At 44.3% G+C, this 26,643-nt stretch overlaps 1 protein-coding gene across 12 annotated transcripts in view; it reads right to left on the bottom strand.

Moving 5' to 3' along the window:
* Positions 1-26,643, bottom strand: part of tenm2a (teneurin transmembrane protein 2a) — a 274,108-nt gene that overhangs the window by 99,663 nt on the left and 147,802 nt on the right. For 2 of the 12 annotated variants that reach the window (XM_086023701.1, XM_086023699.1), the window contains exon 1: positions 23,946-24,604. The exons of 9 other annotated variants lie outside the window; for them this stretch is intronic. In XM_086023701.1, the coding sequence (XP_085879827.1) occupies positions 23,946-23,997 (52 nt within the window). In that variant the 5' untranslated portion in view covers positions 23,998-24,604. Of the gene's footprint in view, positions 1-6,416; positions 6,499-23,945; positions 24,605-26,643 lie in introns of those variants that run through there. One more of the 12 variants, XM_086023700.1, reaches the window with a different exon arrangement.

Below are 26,643 nucleotides of genomic sequence, written 5' to 3' on the forward strand. Positions count from 1 at the left end.
CCTCGCGCTAGACTTGTGCTGGGCAAGAAGAATACAGCACTGAGTCACGACCAAAAGAAAACATTCATCTCTCTACTTTTGAACATCTTTCTAAGAACATGGATGGGGCTTTTTTCATATTAATCTCATCCCATACTCTTCACTCTTCTAGCAAACATTTGATCAATGCAGAGTTCTCACCATTCCGCTGGAATGACTTTGATTCTCTTCGGTTCTGTGATTCAACCTACTTTTCAGTTTCCACTTGCTCTGTCTCTGTCCATCTCTCACACCTCATTAGTAATGCTAATATCCTGAGTAATGGAGGAGACAGTCACATTATTTGTTCCTCTGTGTGTGTGTGTGTGCGTGTGTTCTCGCATGCGCCCATGTGTATGTGAGAGAGAGACTGGAATGTAAGGTGTCTGGGAATCGGAGATGAGTTCCCTCCACTCATCCCATTTTACTGTCTAGGTGCTCCTGTCCTCCCTGAAAGAAAATCCGATGGTAATGCAATCACAATCAGTTACGGTCCAGACATGGACTGATGGACAGATGGACACACTGGCATATGCACACACACACAGAGAAATATGCTCCCGTTACCGCTTCCAAAAGTGAGTCATGCAGAAAATAGTGGACACGGGGATGAGGAGAGCGTATTCCATGTGCTGTGAAGGGGAATTTTTTCATTTACATTTTTAATGTAAAATATCATCCAAAGAGAGAAAGTTGGGAATCTCATTATACGGCTTCTTTATAACGCACACGGCGCATCCGTCTCACTAATGTGTCCTGAAGAATATGCACAATGCCCAGAAACACACGTGTAATCAACCTGCAAGGCCCTCCAGCCATAATCACTACGAGAGAAACGGCTCTTCCTGCAGCATCATAAATATGGGGAGGAATAATCTAGTGTCTTCCAGAGAGCATTAATCACGCATAATCTCCAGGACGTCTGTGCCTCCCAACCCCCGAACCGCCCCAGACAGAGATCCAGGCAGGGTGATAAGGGCAAAAGTTTGTTGAACACTCGAAGCTTCTGATTGAAGAAATGCAATTATAGAATTAAATATGTAATGATTTAACACCTCAGTGACAAGGTTGGAGTACTGACTGAGTGCTACACTTTAAGGTTTAAAGAAAAGAGGGACCGCAAGTGAGGAAAATGTAAAAGGATTGAATGATCTGAAACTTAAATGGACTTAAATGGACTGACATAAATTATATGTGTGCACTCGGCGGTCAAGTGGTACAGTAAGGAAAACGTATGACGACTTTAGATTGCACAAAAATGAACAAACCATTATTGTAAAGACTTCTTCCTGCATGTTTGGGCTTCTGACAGTCTCCATCGCTCTGCTCGCTCAAATTAGACACTTCCTGCCGATAGGGATGTCCTGCCTTCAGGGTCACAGCAAGTCAGTGATGTCATCCAGAAGGAGAGTGGGTGGCCCTCGAGGGGTCCCTGGGGATCCCTGTGGCCTGCCTGTGTCAAGAAAGATCATCAACGGGCCATCGGACTGACAGGCTGAGGAGCAACCACCTGCAGGAATACAAGTGCTCGGGCCACCGGTGAAAAGTGGCCAAGAGTTTGCCAGCGTTTCATGTATACGCTAACTGGCTACACACCTGCACAGTCCATACAATCCTTATAAGGGTCATTTTGGTGAGGTGCAGCATTTGAAAAGAAAATGCTAGACACAGGATGTGGAGTGATTTCTCTCAAAATTATTAAAATAAGGACGCTTTCATATGATTAATTCCTAAGAAAGTCTTGTGTATTCCAAAAATACAAAACATCTGACTTTGGCATAACATGGTCTTCTTAAAGCAGCAGGATTTGTGTCAGTGCTCAGAAAATCATCTCACCAAGACCCCTACTGTATGTCAGAAAAAGAAAGAAAAAAAATGCAAGCACACAGATGGAGAGTAAACCCAAAGCCGACCTTCCTGGCCTTTTATTCCCTTTTTTCCTTTCTCCCACCTCCTTTCATGCTGTTTTTGTCCTCTATAACTTTCCTGCAGTTCCGAAAGGCCGGGACGGCACTGGGGGAGCTTGATCACTACTGTGCCTGGTTACTACACATGCACATACAAATATTTTCTTTATACTGTTGAAAGTAACACTACAAGGTATGTTTCTACCACTTTGTCCAGGTTGGTCCATTTTCCTTCTTGTTAGCTGACTCGAGTCTTTCTTCTTAAACCCCCAACATTTACTATTACTTGCTCCGTGATTATGCTTACATAATGCGTATCTCATCTTTCCTTTCAAATTTTCAGAGTCATTTCTCCTCGAGACCCCCCACCGGGGGGAAAAAAACCCAAACTTTCACAGTCTGCCAAACAATGAGTCATCTATGCACACTTTGCTCTATGAAAAGAAACCAAGACACACTCCCACTGAGTCTGGGAACTAACATAAAGCCTCTTTGGTAATTATTCACAAAGTGACTTTTGAGAGTGTTCCAGATAAAGGATCAGGGAGTGAGTTACGGTGAACACGGTGAACGGGCCGTCATTTTCAGAATAAGACAGACGGACGCACATAATCAATCAGCTGGGGAGCGCACATATGCCTGCTGCATGACTCGGGTTCATCATAAGGTATCAATAGCTGCTGAGGACAGTCTGGCCACACACTGATGGCAACGCCTCCCATATGGGGTTAGTGCAGTCAAACAGGCAGACGGATGTCTGGAATTGCTGATGGCTTCACACTGATTAATTCGGGGAGATGATGAGGGAGGGGTGAAATCGGAACACAGTGATGGGAATAATCAGAGGCAGTGAGCTGTACTTTCCCCGGCATTTAAATATGGTGACCAGAAGCTATTATAGTCGTTTTCTCTTCCTTCTCAGCATCACAGCTCACCCACCGCAGACGTTATAGCACACCTTCCCCCTCCTCTCTCTTTGAAAGCACTTTTTCACCTTATATTCCCCTTTGAAACTTTGCAGGCACATTCAGCTTGAACCCGTTTTGTTTGTAGCTACTGGGATAGAAGCACCACCCATATAGCCCCAGCAAAACTTCAACAACAACAACGCTAACAACTATCCTAGAGGTGCCGTGAGGGAGGCGGGATGCCTCATCCCTCCATGGTTCCTCCCCGGAGAACATCTCCTCATTTCTATTCCCAGTGTTGCTTCGAGGGTGACGGCCTATCCTTTTCCGCATGGAAGTGATTAGCGGCATTAAGAAAAATAAGTCAATAAAGGATCAATAAAGTAAGGCAATGACAAACTCGATTTTTACCTTTGTCTATCCTCCTCACCTCTCTCCGCTCATCCCTCCCTCACCTTCTCTCCATCCAATTCCCTCCATCACCCTCTCTCTGGTGGAGCATAGTAATCCCATTAGGATCAATATTCCAGGCGAGTGAGCATCCTTTCACTGCAGCAATTACAAACCTTTAGAGACATAAAGGAGAGCATTTCTTCACAGCTTAGACCATCAATCAACTGTTTAGCTTCAGAGGCAAAGGCTCGGTGTGTGCATGTGTGCGAGCGTGCACATGTCTTTATTCTCCATTGTTTTGTCTGTGCTATTTACATGACTGTTGGGATTTTCTTCTCGGAGATCATATTATGAGGGGCTCTGAATACATGAGAGAGTTTCTGCCCATCTGCTGCTGCAGCAAGGGCAAATCACCTCCCTCGTGTAAAAGGATGTATTAGCATTGTCCACAGTGGGATTTCACACACAGCAAAGCTCGGGTGTTTAGCCAGGGGTTGATATTTCATGCCTTCATGTTATCGCCCTCACTTTCTTCCCTCCGCCACCCTCTGCTTCCACAGCGCTGTCAGATAATGCGCCAAATCTCCCCATTTGCAGCAACAATGTTTGGCATGTGCGCCAAACACCCTTAATGCTAATTTAAACAATTGTTTGAACTTGTTTCTTTTGACAGATGTACAGCCTTCCTGTGACTGTAATTGCACAAAAAAGCCGTTTCTCGCTGCGATGAATGGCGCAGCTACAATGTTCTCTCTGTCTCCCTCGAAATAGCCCGGGTGCCTTCGTCTCCGTCTCTAATGAGGTGGCGTGACTGACAGAAATGGCGAGGGCATATCAGTTCTCATCTTGTCAGCTCTGTGGCCACTTGTGCCCCTCAATGTCACAGGGCTGCTCTTTGCCCGAAGGCCTCTGCCTTCCATCCAGCTAACTGCTCCACAACCCCCATCTGGCACGTCTCGCCCTGAGACAAAGTCAGCCCCAGTTGGTGTTACACCGGGAGCGCAATTGATGGCCAACTCCAGAGTCCATGTTGGTCGCAATAAAACGACGCACTTCATCAAATGGACTCCGTGTAGTTAGTCCACGGAGAGATTGTGATTCCAGTCTAGGTCAGACTTTTAAGAGAGTATAACAATTTAATCAGCTGTTTACTGGAGCATAAAATAGATCAAATGCTCCACTTGAGGACGGATGCTGCCGTGTGCGTTACTGTGAAAGTTCTCTTAAGACAACGTCCATACCGTCTGAGTAAATGACAGTTCCAAATGGTCTTGTATTTTTATTGAAAATGCACAACTTCATCGTAGCCCGTGGCTCACACTGTCATTCCGATTCTTTGCCATGGAAAAAATCAATTAGACTATCATTAGACCAGGCTGATGATGAGATTCTGTTTATCGTTAACTGCACATTATTTGATTCTTCATTTAACAGGCAGCGCCTCATTTACTGATGATCCATTTAACAAATGTTGTTGTAAAAGTTTCTAAATGTGTTGAGTTTTGAATGTATTTGTCTTGAGTTGAACACCGTTTCCATGCTAATTTCATTTTAGAGGGGCAATAAAAAGTGAAAAACAAATGGAGGGGCTGGAGGCTTTCTATTAAGGTTGGTGTACACATGAGCTAAGATTGCAAATCAGTATGTCCAAAAACACATTAGAATGGAGAGCATAAAAGACTTGGTGAAATATGGCACCCTGGCCAGTGGATTAACTGCAAAATTAGTAAGAGGATATGCAAGCGGGACAAGGCCAAGTCTAAAGCCATGCCATCACTCAATAAGGCTTTTCTTGTACACACAACAGAGCCAGGAACAGATTGAATCCTATAAAGCCAGCACTGGCTGTTCTTTGCCTTCATCCCATTTCTATATATCTCCAAATACCAACACTCACAAAATGCTCACTACCGTTGTGTGAGCATCATTTCGCAGCCTTTTGGGACCAAATTTGGCTTTCTGTTGTCTTCTGCCATTCCCCTGTTGGTGAATCTAGCAAAGGCAGCTCATGCACATCCCATCACATGATTTCACTTTCAACATGCTTAAGTTACAACAGTTGGAGACACACACACACACTTACATACATAAAATAAGTCACCACTGTGATCTCCAACTTGTTCCTCACATCCCCCAGAGATGAAGAGAGGAGACAAACAAGGGAACAAGGGATAAAAACAGAGCAGAGGAAGAAGCAGGGTGCAGGACATCTTCCTCTGAATCAGTCTGTGCATATTTTCATTCTTGCTCATAGAGTAACTCCCGCAAGACACCAGTGTGCCAAATGAAATGTCTCCAGCATCTCTGTACAACAAGATACAAACAGAGGAAATCTCATGAACGTACTGTGAAGACAAAGTACGGTTTTCTTTTATTTTGAAGAAGGTTCAAGTTGTGTCAAAACATGTTGGAAGTCATGGCCCAATTGATGTCTTAAAGAATATTTAAAGGGGAAGTCAACCCAAACATATGTGCAGGCCCACTAGTCCAAACATGGCATTCTGATTCATATTGCGTTTGCGGGAGATGAGAAATCCACCTGTTGTAGTTGGGCCTGCACAAAACATATTCTGGAAAAAAATCTGTTTGGGTTAACTTCCCCTTAAACAATGGTAATAATACATACGTACATACATAGATTCTCAAGTCAAGTTTGATCGGTCTGAGTAAAAATGCCATCTTTGAGTTGTTTTACCATGCTCATGTGTATGCTGGTGAATAAAATATGTGCTGACAATCTGGACGCCTCAATCAGAGCTCTGCTTGTCTGTCAGCCTGCTGACTTGGTTGACCGATGAATAGACAAGCAGCAAGAAAAGGAAGAAGCAAAGGGGTGCATGAGAAGAAAACAAGAACAGAATGCTGCATGTGTTTGTTTGCCACAAGCAGAGAGGTGAGGAGATTCTAGCCATCTAAAGATAGATGGAGGTGACAAAAACTCTGACCAAACAAAACAAAAGGATAGATCCTGTTAGTGTGTGAGTGTGTGGGTGTGCATGCAATTTTGTAGTGTGTGCACAGCAGCAGGGAATTGTGTAGGTGAATGGCAGGGTGTAATAAGAAATGTGACCTATTGATTGGTTGAAGAATGGTGTCTCAGCTTTGGAGCGCAGCGGTGGTGCTGAGCCAACAACACACCAAAAGAAAACGTTTCATTTCAATTTACATTAGGCTTGATTCATCCACTTACCAGCACGCCATCTTTAACATCCAACACGCGCATCTGTGACAGATAAAATCTGCTTATTATATGATGATGATGTGTAGTTAAGGTAGCCCGAGGGCTGTTGTGAATCATTGTGAGAGTCTTAAACAGAAGAGGAAGTGGGCTTGGCCAGATTGGCAATCCAATAAAAGGACTGTGGTGTTAAGAGGATCAGCAGACCATCCTGGGAAACAACACATATAGAAACGTTCTGCTCTACTTGTGCAATTAAACCACTGTGATTTATAGGGGCTTTGAAGCCTGTGCAGTCTCAGTTATGCTCGAAAGATGAACAGCACCGAGCACACGCCTAACTAAAAGTCTTCAAGAATCGTCTCTGCCTTTGATCTTGCAGGACACCCTTTATGAAAGGTGGGAGTGACTGCAAACGAGAAAGGGAGGATGAAAGGGCACAACTTGACCTTGATGCTCGGGCTTGACTTTCAGGATTGGTCATAACAGCAGATGACAAGAGAGCCCGGTGTGCAATAACATTCCGCTCTCCTCCGTCTCATGAACCTGCGCGTAAGCAGAGATCAGACGACTAACGACACGGGAGGCCTATGGATGGACCAAACAATTTAAATGCCACGAAGGTGATTGATTAGTTGACCTGACCTGGACTTATATGTCAACGAGATGGATCATGAAAGAACATCAAAGGTGGCTCGTTGAGTGTTTGTGTGTGTTGTGCGCGCGCATGATCAACCGCCGGGCTCTTGGTCCATTATTGACAAATATGTTTGATATCCTGAAAACAGGAAAGGTGAGGGGAATCAGAAAGGGATCCTCCCTTTCCTATACGTGTCCTAAAGAACAATATGGACTGTTTCTGAGCAGACCGTTTTCCCATAACATTGTTAATTCTTTGGTCAAACAAGTGGTAAAATGATTGAGGTGGATGGCCTGCAGGTGTTCAACTATTAAACCTGATTGTTTTAGAAAACGTTTGTAGAAGGGCTGCTCCCAAACCCTCAGTTGCAGATTAGTTTTCAGTTTATTATCCAACTACATATACTTGACCGTTGTGAATTTTTATTGCGTTTAATTTATGTGTTTATTTAATACTTAATTTAATACTCATAATAATCCTTGCGGTCAAATTAATTTTTCACCGTTTTTTTTTTTTTTTTTGCACACCGCACAGAGGAGCAGACCACACAGATAGGCATGCAAAGACAGATGTCAGAGTGATGGGACACGCATAGGGTGACTGCACCCCTGAGCTGAGTCTTGTGGGTTAAAATTACCATCTGCTTGTTTTCATCAACACAGCCAGGCAGCCCTTCTCGGCAGTACCACCTAACCTTCTCTTCCAGGAATCTTTGAGCACAATCAGTATCAACTGTCTTTTCCATATGTGGAATGTCGTGATCAGTAAGACAATCTTTTGTTACCCTGGCCAAGTTTTGGTGCATTTATTATTATTAATTTCGGATACAATTACTTGCATCTTTAAATGAATTTGATGTGCCACAATAACACAAGAAATATATTAGTACCCCGCATCAAGTAGCTACTTGGTAATTATGTGGGCCTTTGGAAGAGAAAAAAATATTATAATTGCAGTGCCACAGTGCAAATTATTTATTTGCTGTGAACCTTATATGCACCACATATACTGTATAAACGGAGATTTCTAAAGTGCTAAAGTGGAGCACAAACCATTGCATGAAGCTGGTAACCCTCGAACTTGTTCGGATAAAAAAAATAAATAAATAAATAACTGTACAAACAACAAAATGTGACCTGCTGTTATAACACACGTGCATGGACAAAAGTATTGACGCTCTGCTGAAGTCTCTGCTGCAACCTTAAATAGTGATTCGTTGGGATTTTGCATGACATCATCCGTTGTGGTGATTCATGTGTCATGTGTCATCCTCCACACCGCTTATCCTGTACAGGGTCGCAGGGAGGTGCTGGAGCCTATCCCGTCTCACTACGGACGAAAGGCGGACTACTCCCCGAACTGGTTGCCGGCCAGTCGGTGGGCACACACAGACACCGTCACTGAGCGGGAGCCGATCCCACGCTGCCCACACACAAGTCAGGCATGTGTACCACTACGTGTGATTCATATTTTTGGAAAAAAAATTGAAAAAAAAAAACAATTATTATGATGTTGGTCGAGGCCTTGCTTGATATTGGTAGAGAGTACAACTTCAGTCTCATTTGATTTCATTGACTATTCCTTCCAATGTCTACATGCCTGCAACCGAGCATTGACAACCAATTTATGCAGGGATTGTCCCATCCAGGGCCCATTTAGACAATCAGGCAACCTGATGAGATCCAGTGAGAAATGGAGGGATAAAGGGAATGCATATACACGGTACAAGGAGAAAGATGGGAAAGATGAAGGTGAGGGTGGGGAGCAGGCTCAGAACAACAATGAAGCAAAATCACAAGATAAACGAGGTGCTATTTCAGTGGCAGGATTTATGTACTGTCAACATTACCCCCACTATTAGGGGGAATCCAATTACTCGGTGCCTATCCTCTCCATTTTCCCAAAGAGTAAGGATAAGGGAGCAAAATAGTGAAGGAAGAAATGGACACATATACAGTGTGAAGGAGAACAAATAACAAATCATTTGTTAAATTTCCATCACATATTTAGAACAAAAAAGACGGGAAGGTGGAGTACAATCCAAGCATCTTGACCGGGACAGGCAATTGAGCTGCAGGATGCACAACAACAAGAACAGCATTAAAAGATAGCGCCGAATACTCCCGAGTATGTAAGAGCTGTAAGAAATTATGGAATGGAGATAGGAAGAGGCGATTTGAAAAGATGGAAGCTCCCTCTAGATTTATTTGCATGCACCTCCACTTTGTCGCCTGATAAATTATACATGAAGGATGCAAAGACAATAATTATGGGGCGTTTTAGTGTGGAACAAGGGAATGAAGACAGACGTAGCGGCAGAGGAGTGCAAAACTCTGGTCGGCTAAGAAATTCTCCATGGAAAGATCTCTAGAGGGTGCTAAGAGAGGAGGAATCAGAGTGCATTATGATAATACAATAGAGGCTACTTAAGTATACGGTACGTGGTGGGAGGTCCAAGTTAGTCTCCACACTGAACAATGCATGTTCAATTCTTTTCAAAAAATGCCCTCAGGTAATGACAACTTTTGCCTCATTTGAATGTTTTTATGACCTTGCTCGCAGCTCCCCGGCAAACGCATCATGTCGATGCTTAAGAAACTCCTGTCTGTACTATATCCTCCTTTCCCCCCCTGTGTGTGTGTGTGTGCGCGCGCGAGTGCCTATTAACAATACATATACCTCCTTAGTTCCTTTTAATCATTATACATATCTATTAAAGCCTCATCTTCTGGATAGATAAGGTATGTCAGCTCACATTTGGAATGCTGTGTGCATATGTGTGTGCTTACGTGCGTGAATGTGAGCGAGTCATGGAGAGAGAGAGCAAGAGCGAGACAGCGACAAGCTGCATAATCTATAAATGAGAATAAAGGGTGGAAATGGGAGCAATAGTAATTGACAATCGAACAAAAACAAAGGGACGACATCAACTCAAAAAGCGTCTCCTCATGCACTGTCCCCTGTTCAGCTGTACCAGCGTGCGTGTGCTCATGAGTCTTTCATCTGCTGTTCCACCGGGCTCGTTGCGAAGCTGGGACACGAGCGGCAAGCGATCGCAGCAGTACTGTTGTACCCTTACGCACAGCCACTTAACCCAGGCTAACTCTCTCACTCTGTGCACTCAATAGCCAGTCTGGCAAAAATGGAAAGCCCGCAACAGCATGCTGCTTAACATAAAAGCTATAAAAAGACACGCAGGCTACTGTGTCCGTGGTCCATGTACTTATCCTCTATGGCTAAGTGTGCAAGATTGTGTATCTGCGTGTGTGTGTGTGTCTGTGTGTATATGATCCTTAGTGGCTAGCTGGAGGCAATGCCTTAGTGCACACATGTCAAAGTCAAGGCCCGCGGGCCGGATGTGGCCCGCGAGAAGGTTTTCTACGGCCCCCTGGGATGATATTGATACTTTATCATTAGATCCGGCTTGCAGCCGGCAGCAAGCCAGGGTAGCAGATGTGATCGGGTCCTTCGCGCCTGCCATTGACGTCACGCTTTAAAATATATCGTAGCGTCTTCCAAGAACACAGACGTAGTTTAATTAGCACGTTTTTTATTAGTCCAACCGGCTACTGTGGGCCGCAGCCGACGCCAATACAGTACGACAACCGTTCAGTCAAAAAAGAGCAACGGCGCTCCCGTTCGTACTGCGCTACTCTCGCTCGCATGCCCTCCCATCCAGCGAGCCGCACGATGCATTCATTAACATCGGAAATAACACAACTCGGCAAAACACAAATTCGACCACAACACAGATAACTCGATTCGTTACACTATTTCTGTAATATATTTCTTTGCATCTATGATTGCCAGCCCCTGGCTGTTGTTATAACGAACATTACCGCGACTTCGGTCGTCCACAAAGGCAGCTAATGCAGAAGGGCTGTACGGAATAGAATCGGATTGTGGTGAAAAGTTATTCGGAGGAAAACATGCTTTATTAAGAAATACTTCATGTTAGGAATCTCACATTGTTTTATCATTAGTAATTGCTGGCATTCGATAAATTCATTGAGTTTCAATGTTGTGCTGAGATGTCCCACACTGTGAGCAGGCATTTGAACCCTCCTCGAGCGCCAAGTTGATAGCGAGTGACGTTTCTTTCCTTTTTCTTCCTTCGACACAGCTTGTAGTTTGTTTGTGCCGGCAAACTCAGTAGTTGCAGATGTTTCACCACGTTTGTTGTTGTGTGTAAATGTTAAAAGGTGAGTTTAATAATTTTGGTTCGTGTCAGGTAACTGCTGTACATAATAGCCTAGATACGAGCTGCCTCACAAAAGTAGCAGTAATGTACTTTATTTTATTTTTTATTTAGTAACTCCAAACATAAAAAACACAACAGCCAGCGGGGTGACAAACATAGAGGCAAACAAATATATTGCAGAAATATAAAGCGTGACATCATCAGCAGGCGCGAAGGACCCGATCCAATCTGGACATTTAAAAAAAATTCAATGAACATTCTATCAGTCCGGCCCTCCCTCAAATTTTTTATTTGGCCCTCCGCCCATTTGACTTTGACACCCCTGCCTTAGTGCATAGCACACTCAGCTCAGAGGCAAACAGCGTTGCAGCCCTAACTGCTTCCTCATCCCAAAATGCACGCACGCGCGCACACACACTGAAATGAAAGGTCAATTTCTTACCACACCACTGCTCTTGCCAAGAAACCTAAATTGATTGGTTTGACTGCATTCTACTGCAGGCTGAGTTTGAAGAATTGAGGAAAATGGGAAAAGGAGACTGACAATAAGAGACAGGCTAAGAGAACTTGTTGTCAAATCGAGTCGGAGATGGGCAGATGGACAGGAAACAAAGCAAGGGACAGTTCATGTTGTAAGACGGACATAAGCCGGAGCCTACCTGAAAATATAAATGATCAGACATCCATGCCATTATCTGTTATTATCCGTGGCACACACTCACAATTCTGTGTGAACCTGGCACGGTGGACGTGTGAGAGGAGAGGTGCGATTGGATCACTCTATTCTGGTTATGGTGTCGGAAGGGGGAGATTTGTGTGAACAGATGGTGTTTACCTAGTAGCAGGTTGGTTGAATCACCTATCAACCCCCGCTCTGCCGACCATACCATTTTAGCACAGCCAACCATATAACACGCACGCACACACGCCGAATACGAACACACAGACAGGCAACCACCTAGCCATGTGAAGAACAAAAATGGACCATTATGCATGCCATTCCTCTCATGTGAACGAGCGCTGATAACTCACCAAGCCGCTGTCGGGGAAAGGATGGAGATAAACGAGGGGTGGTGAAATGAGAGAGAAAGGGAACAGCAAAGATAGTAAGAGGTGCGGAGGAGAAGAGCAGAATGGGGCCATTGGTCTCTTTTTCCTGGTCTGTAGTTATGTAGGTCATGTTTTCCTTCGACTGGCGAGTATAGGAATTTGTAAATCTAACGCAATAAAGCATTTGGCCTGCAGTGACGCCTCCAATGATGGTCTCTCCTGCTCATTTTCTGTGGCCCATTGCAGAGTTAGAGTGGAGGCGCCACCAGGTGATCTGAGGAGCAAAAATGGAGCGAGGGGGCATAAATAGACGACGGAGGGTTGATTGATTTTCATGTCAGAGGAGAAGAGTATCAAAAAGTATACAATATAGTCACATTTCCATGGCGAGTCAAGACACACAAAGAGCTTGTAATCTACAAACGACACATTTGTGGCTCCTGAATTTGAGAGGAGACCAGAAATGTTTGCTATTTCATGCCCTCCTTCAGAGTCTTTCTTTTTGGTCTGGCTTTTCCTCGCCTTTTATGTAGGAAGCGGGTAAGAGGGCTGAGGCAGAATGACAATACGCTTTCTCATAAATAATTTACCTGTCGCTTTGACCAAAACAGAGGAAAGGAAGAAAGGAGAAAAAAAAGTAATTGACCGCTTCTACACCATTTGGGGATGTTTTCTTGATGACTGTGCATGTCCTATCTGTGTACGACACGCACTCGCACTCACGCACGCAAGCAGACAATGATGGCCTTACGGCACAGTGAGGTCTGACAGCGCTCTCCGCAGACCGGCTTGTGTTGCTAAAATAAGGCAGTCTGGAAAGAGGTGAATTCCCCTTGAGTGGGGCGCAGTAGAGCACTAAAAGCTAAGTGGAGATGGAAAAAGCCTCTAGAAACAAGGTAGAGAGTGAGAGATGAAAGAGTAGTAGAGGAGGAGAGGAGCTGAAGAGGAGGAGAGAGCTGTGGGGGAAGCTGCTGAGGGAGAGTGCAGCGGCAGAGATGCATACGAGGAGATGCATTTTATGTGGAAACAATCGATAGCTACCTGTAAACAGTTAGTGTCGAGAGATACAAACTCATAACCAGTAAAACAGCGAGTTGGACTGTTACACTTTTTCTCATTGGAAATGGGGCAATTTCAACACATTTTCTCAGTTTGTAAACATTGTTAAATGACTGAAATACTCATAAAACAAACACAAGACCGTGTAAAATTCATTTCACTGATTTATTGCTAAGTACAGTAATTATAAGATTGATGTATATTATTTACGCCGAGTTTACAGCAGTGCAACCCAGTGAGATCAATATGAAGCGGCACTAAAAGGCTTGCCTGTACAATGATAAGAATTCATGCCAGGGAGGTATTACTATTACAATCTGCTTATTGTTGTGGTTGTAGAGCTATTTTTGCAATAATTATTGAAGAAAGAACATTGCAAACATGTGGCGCTTCGTCACTTCAAACTATCCACTGCGATAATTGGCATCTTGTTAAATGTACAATATGCCTCATGTTGATTGCGCAAGTGTATCTAACGTTCTGGCCACTAAGGCTTGTTTGACATGGAGTTGGCGTGTGTGGCGAGTTAGGCTGCGGTGTGCTACGTTAGAAGCCCTGGATAGATAAAACAAGAGAGTTACTTAATAGAGCACTTTTGACTCTATTCAGCTCGCGGCCACCAGCCTCCCCACGTACTTGAACTTCAGTGTCACTGTGGACTCCCTCTAATCTCGCTGCCCTCGCTCTCACCGTACAGCCCTTCTGCATTAGCTGCCTTTGTCTAACTGCATGAAGGCAGGAAAAATACATAAGAAGCAGCAACACCTGGCCTGCATGACTGATAGTATTTTTGTATATGAAGCACAAGAGGACTGAGCGGAAACAAAACCAGACCAACGTCAATTGAATGGCATTTGGGCATTGCACCTGGGCGCTTAACGAAACATGCTGTATTGATGGATATGTGGTAGGGAAGTCACGATATCCAAATGTCACGATACGGTTAGAGCACAATATGAACCTCACGATACAATGATTATTACAATATACAAAAAAAAAAAACATCACAATATTCATTTTTTGCACATAATAACAGCATTCACAAAGAAATATGCTTGGGCAGTCATGCGCTCCTATTGGCATCAAATTAAACTGCCCTAATAAACTAACCACCGGAGGGTGCTGGAACCGCACAAATGGGAAACAACTTGGGCTTTCAAACAAGATTTGCTAATATTAATATCGTTACGTGACGACGACAATATATCGTTCCACTTTTAATATTGTGATGTAACGATATTGCAGCTATCATGACATCCCTAATATGTGGGTTTACTAATTAGCAAGGATGGACATTTTTAAAGCAGCTGATATTAAACCGACTCTGGTGGGGGGGCAAACTCCTCACCTGATAATTCATCTTTGTGCAATTTGTGTTAGGTTGAACCAACAGGCCTTGGAACTGACAAGTGATGCTTTGCGAACAAGCGAATCAGAGGAGTTATGCGCGGCTTTTATCAGCAGACTGCTGTCTGCACTTTTGCAGCCAAAGTCATTTTTTTCCCCTGGCTGGCTATTCTAATGAACCGACAAGTCCGATGTTGACACAACATGGATGCTACCCTCACCATTTGCAGTGCCGCTGTTTCAATCTCACGCTCGGTGTGAATATGACGGGAGTGAGCTATGGGTGCGTGAGCGCAAGGGGAAGGCAAGAAAAAGGCTGTAAACAACTTTTGCCTGATCTCATAGTCACATAGTTGTTGCTCTGGGAGCAGCAAGAGACCAAAGATAAGTGATAAGACGAGTAGGAGAGTGTCTGACGGGAAGCACTCCACATACTGTTGTTTTTCTGTTTCCATCTGCAAACTCTTTTTCCCTGCAAGCCACCGTGTGTGTGTGTTTTAGTGGGTGAACGACTGCCACAGTCCTATAGCCTCCCAAGAGAGCTTACTTCAAACAGACTTGAGAAGCACTGCCAAGGGTTCACTCACTGGCTGCGTGTGGATGTGTGCACAGTGCACACATTTGTATCCATAGCATGCCTGCAATTTACCTTTTAGGTCTCTCATCTGCTCTGCGATCTCACTTTTCATTCCACTACACACAGAGATTCCGATCAAAGTACTGCTGCAAAAACGTCACATCACATGTATTCCTCCTCACTTTGTCGGATATAATTACACAATGATATCTGTTAAGCAGGAGATAATGTGTCCAAAAAAAAAGAAAAGTTAACACAGATAATAAACAAACAACACCCCTGACTGCTGCCGGGCTTGTGCATGTGCTGTCACCTCATATCAGAGCTTTTCCACCGAATTATAGACTCTCTTGCCCGCCGATGTATGCTCAACATAACTTTTGGTGGGAAAAGCCAGCGGAGGCCTTGAAGCGGTGTGTTGCTCTGAATTAAATAGACGGTGTATACAACACTTTGAACAGTGAAATGGCATTGACTCAACTCTCATTACGTTTGAGTATGTGTCGCTAGACGTGAACAGCCATGTGTGCAATTAGGGATGTGAGAGAGCAAATACATTGCTCACACAAATAAACACATGCAAAAAAAGGTGCAAGGGGATTCATTGCCACGAGAACATCAGGAAGGTTTTGTAGCACACATTTAAAAAACAAAAATCCAAACTATTAGCCTCGACCATCTTTTCCATTCTTTCTCTCCTTTCAGGTCCCCCTTTCTCGGCATCTCACCCGTCCTTGTGTTGTGTCACTTCAAGACCACTTTGTAGCCATATTTGGTCTCTGGGCTTTCTTCACACACTCAATTCAGACATTGAAATAACAATAACAGTGCCGTGATAATAACAATAACGCAGCAATAAGAATGATCCCACAATGTAAAATAAGCTCTTCGAATTCTCAAGAGATGCTTTGTTTATTATTTAGCGAGAACAACAACGCTTGGTAAAGTAGCATGAATTATGGATTGATTTGTATTATTAGTAGTAGGATAAATAAGCTAAAAGTTTTGAATAAAACAAGTTCACAATGTTTCAACCCAGCTAAATATACAGCAGACGTCATTGGGAGATGACAATCCAACTTAACTGAATTTACATTTTTCAACCAAAATATTCCAAATTGGGCTGAATGGTTGAATACTAGTTAGCATGTCTCCCTCACAGCTCTGAGATTTGGGATTGGTATCTCAGCTCTGGACTTCACGTGTGGAGTTTGCATGTTCTCCTCACGCTTGCATGTTTTTTTTTGTCCGCATACTTGGGCTTCCTCCCACTTTCCAAAAGCATGTGCTTGACCATAACAAGGGCATACGCCACACAAAACGCATGAATTTAAGTCTACAAACCTTTTAGAAGTCAGTTTTGTTTTGCATTGCACAGCCCTGTTCACATCGTTTCCCGTCCGTGTTCGCTCTATCCTCCTATAATCTCAATACCTCCCTTCTACCTCTCCAGCTCCTCCTCTGCAGGAAAAGTGAGAGGTCTACCTGCTGGATAATCCTGAATTACATACCTAATCCCCTCATCATGTTGGCAAAACACACATGCACGTGCGCACGCACACAACACACATGCACGACTTGTGCGTGCAGATGTGTTTTACAATTACATGTGCCTCACATAGCATATCTATTATGAGGGGAAGGCTATCATGACTCTCCATCATTGTTCAGTCCTCTACTGATGGGGTTTAGGCATTCAGTTTTAGAAATAAGATTTTAGCAGAGGACTAGCTAGCGTTGACTGCCGAGCAAACGGCTGTGTACTGGAAGATTCTAGTGGAGCTTTGACAAGCAGGTGAGGCTCCTTGTGGGGCTGACCCCCACGGAAAGCTGCGTGGTAAACGTCTTGGATGTCGCAGGGAAAAGTCCGAATTGCCCTTGGGATTGGTGGAAGTTAACATCTGATCAGCTGGTAATGGCTCGAGGCTCAATTTAAGGGACCAAACTGAAGGTGAAGAGTCATTTATGATGCATAAATGTATCATCTGTTGGCCATTTGTTTTTGTTTTTTTATTTTAGATCAATGTTGGAAATATATATTAATATAGGCATTCATACACCATTTTAGGGTCGTCGTCCATAGCTCCAAAATTTCACTAGTCTTCCTCTCTACCTTTAACAAATAGTGAGGGTTTTTATTATCAGTCACATGATTGTATGTGTGTGTGCCTGTGTTTATGACTAGCCTATAAATAGAAGGCGGAGTTGATCAATAGCAATATACGGCTAGCCTTCCCAACGCAAATGGAACCCCACCTGAGCTGGCATTTGGCCATCCCTGCTGCATCAGGCTGAAAGGAAACTTGCGCGCATGGACATGCACACTTTCAGACATCCATCAGGATGCATTAGCGGAACAAAGGCTGAGAATCACAATGTGTCTCAATGGGAGAGCTCAAAACAGAGAAGCGAGTACAAGCCCAACAGGCACATAGTGTCACATAAATATGCTGCGCAGCATTGTTAATGTGATCAATGAAATCATTCACTGAAATCATTTCAAGTTTATTGAACAGCAAGTGCGTTTGTTTCCGTATGTGCGCAGGCATATTCCCTATATTAATTTGCAAGATCTTCCTTTGCATATGCTCTTGGGAATACCCTATGGAAGAGCTACTTTGGGCTTGAAAAGTGAAAGCGCAAGCTACCTGAGTGAATTTAGGGGCAAGAGCGGCTATGTAGCGCTGCCGTGATGGCAACTCTCTCCTGTCTGAGCCGCTGTCCTCGACCTGTCCCTTAGAATCGGTCTCACATGAACGAGGTAGTGACAGTCAGTGAGGGAAACACTAGCTGGCGGCGTGGAGTGACTCAGTCTGGGCTGGAGACGGGAAGGCTCTCCTCCTTATTTTATGTTAATCACAAAGGCCTGGAGAGAACGTTTGTGAGAGGAGGAAGGGGGGAAGATACACCACAGACAGCAAAAGGGGTGAAAAAGGCAGTTAAGGGAGCAGCATGGAGTCAATCCTTAGGGGAGAAGGATATTAAAAATGAAGGCAAGTGTTAAAGTGTGGGGCGGGCAGCAGCAGCAGCGAGGCAACGATGGCAGCGGAAGATTCGTTCATAAGAAGAATGGAATGCGCAACGGTTAGTTGGGTTTCAAGTTTACAAACAACAGCATGATGAGTCAATGACTCAGTGCTGTCATCGCGAAACCCAGAAGGTACAATAAGTCTACATAGATGAACAATGGCACTTCTAAGACAAAAACTCCTTTCCAACACAAAGACTGGGATCAATTTTTCACTTGGGCATGACTGTAAGCGTGACACTTTCATCCGTCACACAGTTAGCCGTAGCATAGATCGATCACTTGCGGCGTTCGTGTTGCATGGCTAACAAATGGGATCATGCAGCATGTTACTGGTGCAGTGATTGAGGATTGGATGCTTTCGATCTTACAGATAAATTAAAAGGCGAATGAAGATGATGGATGGAGGTGCATCTATTATCTCTATATCTACCTATCCATCCTGAACTGCGACTCACAATCTATGCTAAAAGAAACGTCTATTCCGATCCAAATTCACACAGCCACATGTGCACACATACGCCATCAATTGTTTGACTATTAACGCTGCTTGATTCAATCCAGTTCACCTCGATTTTATTTGACTTTCTCAAAGGATTGTCAAGGTACATTTACAACCCTAACCTTAATACTTCAAACCCAGAACATCCTCCTCTGCTCTCACACAGCAAGAAACCTTGAACAGAATCAAGATTTGTTCTCACTGTAGGCAAATCCGATTTGTTACATAAATCCGAAAGCTCTTCTATGATCTGATCGGCTTTACTGGGGACCACACATCAGCACTCTGTAGAGATTGCATCGATTGTTGTGCTCACAGCACAGGTCAGTAAGTATGTTGGCCACGCAGAACGCAAACACAAACTTTTGAGCAGTGGAAAAATGCGAACACGGCATTGACGGCATACACGCACTTGCATTGCAGGTTGCGGCGCTTAAGTCCTAACGCGGTATCACAAGTGCACAGCCACAGAGGAGGCTCAGGATACAACCAGCAATGCATAGATTGGAAGCCAGACTGGAGGTGGTCATTTGTTTACCATGTAGTGTGTTTGAAAAAAAAGGAGCAGTCTGGCTTGGCCAATTTCATTACTGGAATTTGGAAAAGTATATATATGTGCATGAGGGAACAAGGATAAGTCCATAACAATACCAATAGTGAACTAGTAGCGTCACTCAATATCAAAATATTGTACAATGACATTTCCTCACTAAGGGATTAACAGGGTACTACGCTTCTTTGAAGGAAGTCAACCCAAACACATTTTTTCAAGACTGTGTTCTATACAAGCCCACTAGTTGAAACAAGGCATTCTGATAAATATTGCGTTTGTGGAACAAAGGTTAATCCACCTGTTTGTAGCCATCTCAGTGGGCGGCCATTTTGCCACTTCTGTCGACTGAAAATTACATCAGGCTATCAAAGCAATATGGTTGAATGCTTAAAGGTCAGGGTGCAAACATTTTTCAGAGTCTGTTAAAATTCATATTCTGATTGGTAATAGGTTTTATAATACACTCCTTGCAAGTTGACCACAGATCGATTAGAAAATAGGTTTTACTTACTCATTCCGAGTGTTTCCGAACCTCATGGGAGCTCGAGCCACTGGAAGTGACATAGATGTAGCTAAACCGCCCGCTACACCATAGACTGTGTACAATTTCCATGCGCTACAAACACAGCACATTCAATGGCGAGCGATGTTTTGGAATGAGAGGATTTTGAAACACACGAGCCGACAGACGGGGGCGTTATTAGACCGTTCACGATTGGTAGTCACTGAATCCTCCGGCTACTGTGACGTCACATCTCCGGAAAAAGCCGAAGATGAGGGGGCGCAAGATTCAAACGGCAGACGACACATTCTGAATTGTATTTAGTGATTAAACCGCAATGACCTAATCACACTTTAATGACAGCTATGCATTGTAAAGGGGGTTGTAGAGGGCTACAGAAAAGTTTTCAATGTTTGCACCCTGACCTTTAACTTTCTGTGATGCCGCGGCATCAAGGATGCATTTTGTATGCACGTGATGTTGTTCTCGATAATCTTGTCGAAAAACCTCAAATATTGCTGAACTAAAGCGAATGAATCTCAGTACGAGTGACTCGCCATTTACTCGACTGAGTGTGAATCAATTGAGAAACCTACTGTTCAAACGTTTCGCATTTTTTCCGCAGCGCGAGAAAAGTGTGAATTTTTAAGGATCCGCGTTCACACGTGGAGAGTGTAGAAAATGATTAGATGGTGTCAGCCGAGGATGGAGGGATTCTTCGAGGCACGGTGGGGAGTGGGGCCTGTTAAGGGATAGGTGACACACATGGCAGCGCCGCATGCAGATGGCACACATGGATGAACAGCCAGCGTGGTGAAGCATGAAATCGGCCACCTCGCCGGACACCCCCGCACACATTCACTCTCCCCCACACATACACACTGAGAAAAGCAGTCAGATTGCCAATCCTTTACTCACCCAAATCACCACTGTGAAAATTAAAATCAACACACGTCCATACAAAAAACAACCCTATAACCCCCCGAATACTCCCCCCGTCCCCACAACACACACATTCGGTGATGGAAAATGCATCGGTACAGCTATGAGGAGATGAATTTTCAGGATTTGACGGAAAAGTTTCTCTCGTCAACAATTTCCATCCTAACGAGTTCCTCATTATTCTGCTACAAACATAAGATTGTCTTGCTGGCTGACTGCATTAATGTCAGAGTGATGTAAAACCTCCCACTCGTGCACCCGATGCGAGACTGGACAGATTGGACATGCAAAAATGATGATCGCGATTTCAACAATGCTCTCGCGCACACACAGATACACACATTGAACTGCCAGGCCGCATGTATTATAGACAAGTGTACAGGTGCTGATGGGCCCGCACACAATAAAGTGCGCTGCGTCTACGAAGGACACTGGGGGCTGAAAGCAATCTTCCAGTTGACCTTGAGTGGGGAGGACAAAATGTGTGATGGAAGGGACGGAAAAAAGCCAACACGAGGAAAAGCAGTGAAATACATAATCTATCTCCCGCCGTGGATGCAGCAAATGCTTTTAGGTGATTGAGGACGAATCAACCTCACACGCCGGATAAACTGAAAGCATGGGGAAGCTAATTTTGCTCATGCAGGGCGCAATAGAGAAATTAAAATGATAAAAAAAACCAAAGAGTGAGTTGAAAATGAGGATGGAGAAAGCGGGAGAGAAGCAGTGGGTGGAGAGGAAAGCAAGATCAGAAAAGAGGCCAAAGTAGGTGGAAGCGCCGACGGAGAGCGAGTGGAGCAGACAGCGACAGATGGACGGCGTAAAGACGGGCAAAGCCAGAGAGGACAAGACAGCGGCCTTCTCAGATGACTCGCACTGTTCACTTTCCAGTCAGCATTGCCTATTAATGACTCATGGCAAAATTCTCACACACACACGCACAGTGTGTGTATGCGTGTGTATGACCCACTAGTATTATATCAGAGATTTTTTTATTTTTTATTTTTTTTACCATCTGGTCCCACACATGCTAATTTGTTTGGCCGTGACACACACATTTCAATTGATTTGCTATTCTGCCTCTCTCGCGTATGGCGCATCCTCCACACACTTTGCCCTTTTGTGTTCTAATTCGGTCAACTACTTCGCTAGCAGGTGTTTCCTCAAACATAGCCGTGATGCACCTCCTGCGCCACAATATTTAGATTTATTTATATACTATTCCTAGACCGCTTATCCTGATTCGGGTTGTGGGTGAGCCGGTGCCTAGTACAGCTGACTTTGGGTGAGAGAAGGGCTACACCCTGAATTGAACTTCAATTGCAGGACACATATAGACAAGCAATCTATATATATATGCAACAGGTAATCTAGAATCGTGTCATTTTATGGACTAAAACATGCCACGATGGTCAAACGAGTGTCTGAGACTGGGAGAGCGAGCAATGTAGAGACTGTGTGCACTCTCAGTACCTTAGGAGGCCATTAGGTGGAGCTGGTGGCTGGCAGAGAGAGGAAAGGGCAGGATGGACAGTTGAAGGACTTTCCTCCTTTTTTCCACTTTTTCTCAATTGCTGTCATGAAGGTATCTTGCTGGAACTGTTTTGTTTTGTATGTGCCTGGTTTTTATTCTTGACTGTGCTATATTGTGTGAAAATGGACTATTTTATGAATAAAATAACCTTGAAAGAACAATTATACAGTTCATAATTATCTGATGCTGAAGTAAAAGCTGAATGACACTTCTGTGAAATTCCCTTCCCCAAAGCTGCTTGAGACCTTTCCCAGCTTTGTGAGAACACACACACACACACACACACACGTACACGCACACGCACTTAGGCGGCGTGCACGGATCTCGCTGGCACTGTGCAAAAAAAGGAGGCTTCAGCTAGAGGAAGTGCAGGTGACCACAGATGGCGCTCTGTCTGTGTCACTCGTTTTTTTCCCCCCCTCTGTTTCTGTGCCACAGATGGACTCAATCACACCTATTTCTCTCTCGCGAGGCCCTTGGACACGTTGACATTCAGCATCAGCATTTAGACATGTCTGTTTTGTTTAGTGTCACGAACGGGGGTGGTTGATCCATCTGTCTTCATTTACACAACAAGTAAAAGGGGAACATGAGTATAATTCAATTTATTTAATACGTGTGACATTTGAGGTAACAAGTGTGGATGGGGGTAACTTGAAAGCCAATAAGGCCACCCACTCTGCAAATCAGGAAGTGAACTACTCATCTGTCATCTGTCTTCATAGAGCACCAAGTCAGGACCCTCCTAATTAGTCACCATGGATACCACAGGAACTCTTTGGCCTAGCATGCCAATCATGTCCCATCTATGGCAGCAATCAGAAAGGGACATTTATCTACTTCTGGGCGTGTGTATGTGTGTATGCGTGCATGGCTTTTATAAGCACCTGTGTCAGAGCTGCTGAGAGGGGTTGTGTCATGCTGAGCAAATGCTTTGATTGGCTAGTGCAAGCTATCGCCTCACACAATTGATGCAACTGTACGACACACAGTATAGTTTAAAAAAAAAAAAGAAAAAAAAAGTAAATCCCGCACCATATCATAGACATTAATGGTACATTAAACAAGAAGTTCAAAACAAGTCAGATAAAAACTCCGACTTACACATGAAGTCCATGTCATCAGTCTTCAAAGGCAAGTCACTGAAAGTAACCTTGTATACAGTACACTCAGGTGCACACACATGCACCGATTAAATCGAGAGAAAGAGGGTAACCGGAGGCCCATACTTTTCTCGCCGTCAGCTACCTGCCACTCACTATAATTACAATTACCTGAGAAGGTGATCACCACAACAGTGCGCTCGTACACACACACACACACGTCTCAGCGGCAAGTTGAAACGAACGGCCAAACGGCACATACATGCGCGTGCACTCGCTGGACAATGCCCACTCGGATGTCAATCACAAAGTGAAAGTGCACATCGAAGCCAAGTTGGTTTGTGTGACCAGCACGTACGTGCACAAACGCTCACCCACCAACACAAGGCAGAGTTCGAGAAAATCCAAAACAACAAACAGCGCGTTGGTCAAGTGAAATCAAGGCTCTATTGTGCGGAGACAGCGCAGCACAATAGTACGGGACAAATGTTTGGGGGTCTTACCTGTCTCGTGAGAGAGGGTCTTTGTTCTTCCTGTGTTGCCAGAGTGATGCATCGCTCTGCACTTGTATGGCTTTCTGATTAACCCTCTATACCCTTATTTCCTCTCCTCTCCTCTCCTCCACAGCGCTCCGCTCTCGTCAGAGAGCCCTTGTCTTGTTTCTCAATGTTTGTCGCGGCCCCTTTTTTTCCTGTCCTTTTGCCGCCGCTCTTCTATTTTCGCTCCTTTGCGTCTGGTTTTGAGTCAAGCTTTGAGAAGCTCGGTCCACTTGCTGAGTGCCGGAGCGCTGCGCGAAACAGGCGGGATGGAAAGAGGGGCTCTACAGAAGCACACTCAAGCAGTGTGGGACAAGACACTAAAAGACACGTGTAGCTGTTGCACTGCGGAGACCGACGCTGCGCGCCAACATGCTTCAGGCGAAAAAGGATGAGCACGGAGCTTTGTGCTTCGAGCCCCTTTGCCAGGAGACTACGCGTCTTTTTTGTCACCCTCTCACTACTTGTCCTTACTCCTTTTTTAGATCAATCCGTCACGCATCAAGGTCAAGGCGGGCACGGGGGACTAGATGGATGAGGAGACACTGGGAGCGGAAGAGAGAGCGCCTTTCAGCCTGTGGCAGGCAGAGCAGAAGAGAAGCAGAGATGTGGCTGCAGCTCCATCCTCCATCTGGTCACGGCTGAGACTGAGAGCAGACTCATCGCGCACATGCTCCCCCATCTCTCTCTCCCACCTCTCTCTCTCTCTCTCTCTCCCATCTAGTGAGATGCAGAGGGAGAAAGAGCGACTGTGAGAGCTAATGAGTGAGCCGAAGGGATGGAGAAAGGGACGAGAGACAAAAACAAAGGAGTGTCGCTTTGGGAGAAGGGCAAGGAGGTGACAATGCGAGTGGCAGAGTGTTTTGGACCAAAGGAGTGTTTGCTGAACAAAAGCAAAACGTGGACCTCATTTAGGCTAAGAAAAAAGGATACAATGAAAAGAGCAGGTGATTGAAGACTGTAGGAGAGCATCGGCCACAAGGGAAATAAAAATAATCAAAACGGGAAGGAGGGCACTGCAGATATTATGCCAAGATTATGTCCGATCCCTCATGGGATGCACATACATTTTCAAAGTCACCCAACATGAAAGCGAATAGAAAATATCACTCAAGTCAATCTCAAGAGACGTTGTAAACACTGCAATAAAGAGTGGACTAATCAGGCAAGTCACCAATTTCATACAACGCGCGACTTTTCGGAGATGATCTTTTCTGTCGTTATCAGATAAATGATGAATAAACTGACCCATGAAACATGGGGTTATTTCAAGACAATGAGCAAGCCTTCTCATTAGGGGTCGGCGATATGACGATATTAGATCGTTAAGCGATTCAACGTGTTCACGACCTCATAAAGCCGAAAGATCGTTTGATCGTATAAATGGCACATTCTAAACAGTTTAGCTCGATGGCGGCTCAAAGCCGCTGACGCATACCCGACCAACCGATCACAGCACGCACAGTGCACCGTACGTGACACTCTCCGCCTCCCTGTTTGTTTGTATAGCGGGAAGCTATAGCGGAAAGTCACCACGAAGCAGAGTTGGTCCCGAAAAGGAACTCCACATCCACAATGTCGATTTGGTTTGTCTTTTTCTTGGAGGAGAAAGCGGAAACCAGTTATTTGCAAAGTTTGCAGAGACTCTGTTCGGACGTCAGCGCCGACCGCCAAAGCAAACGGAGATCCGACACATGTTAGCCAGAGGCAGCCGCTAGCTCCAAGCTAACGCAACCCGCGGTAACACAGTCATTTAACAAAGGCACTCCATATGAAAAAACAAGCAAGCAGTGTAAAGACGTAACTGAGGCAGTGACTTTTTACCTTGCTGAAGACGTGATTCCCATTAAAACAGTAGAAACCAATTGGTTTAAAAGACTCGTCAAAGTACTAGATCTGCGTTACGAGCTGTGTTTTTATGTTTACGTTATGGTACCTTTTATATTTACATTCACTGCACATTTTGATAAAAATTGTCACTATTCAAATTAAAACCTGTTCAAAAAGCTTAGCTGTCTTAAAATGTCTTTTTTTTTCCTTTCAGAGTTTTATATACATTTTAAATATGTTTTATATGTTTAACATGGGGAAAGTGGTCAGAAATGTGCAAATTAGTCTTTAAAAAAACGTAAAAAAAGAATCATGATAAAATCGCCATATCGCCCACCCCTACTTCTCATCATGCTTTCAAATGACTTGGAGTCCTCATATTATCCAGCAGAGGGCAGCCATCCAGCCCCATTTCAACCAGTAGGCTGATGTAACTTTGAATTCATTATAATAATTGTGCGCTTCGTGGAAAAACAGATGTAACATAAATGAGAGACTATTGAGGAACTCGACTCTTAGTCGGGAATCATCCATTCAGTCAACCCCCCCCAAAAAACATGTCAATTTTTCAGTGCTTCTGACACTGATGTGGATAATGAACCATGAACAGAAAAAGAAGAATGACACAGACCTTTAGTTAGACAGTGATTGAAAACAGCGAAAACAATAGTCAAGACACATGGAACAGCGGGCCAACTTGTGAAGAAACCATTGAGCAAAAGAGTATGTGCATGTGGAGCCTAAGTGTTGAAAGCATTGAAAAATGCCAACCTCTGTGCCACGGCTGCAGAAGGCCATTGTTAGCCTCATTTTCTACCCCTTCATGTGACATTGC

The sequence above is a fragment of the Filicampus tigris genome, chromosome 2, assembly GCF_054856515.1.
Source record: "Filicampus tigris isolate MCC_2025a chromosome 2, RoL_Ftig_1.0, whole genome shotgun sequence".
NCBI classification, from domain to species: Eukaryota; Metazoa; Chordata; class Actinopteri; order Syngnathiformes; family Syngnathidae; genus Filicampus; species Filicampus tigris.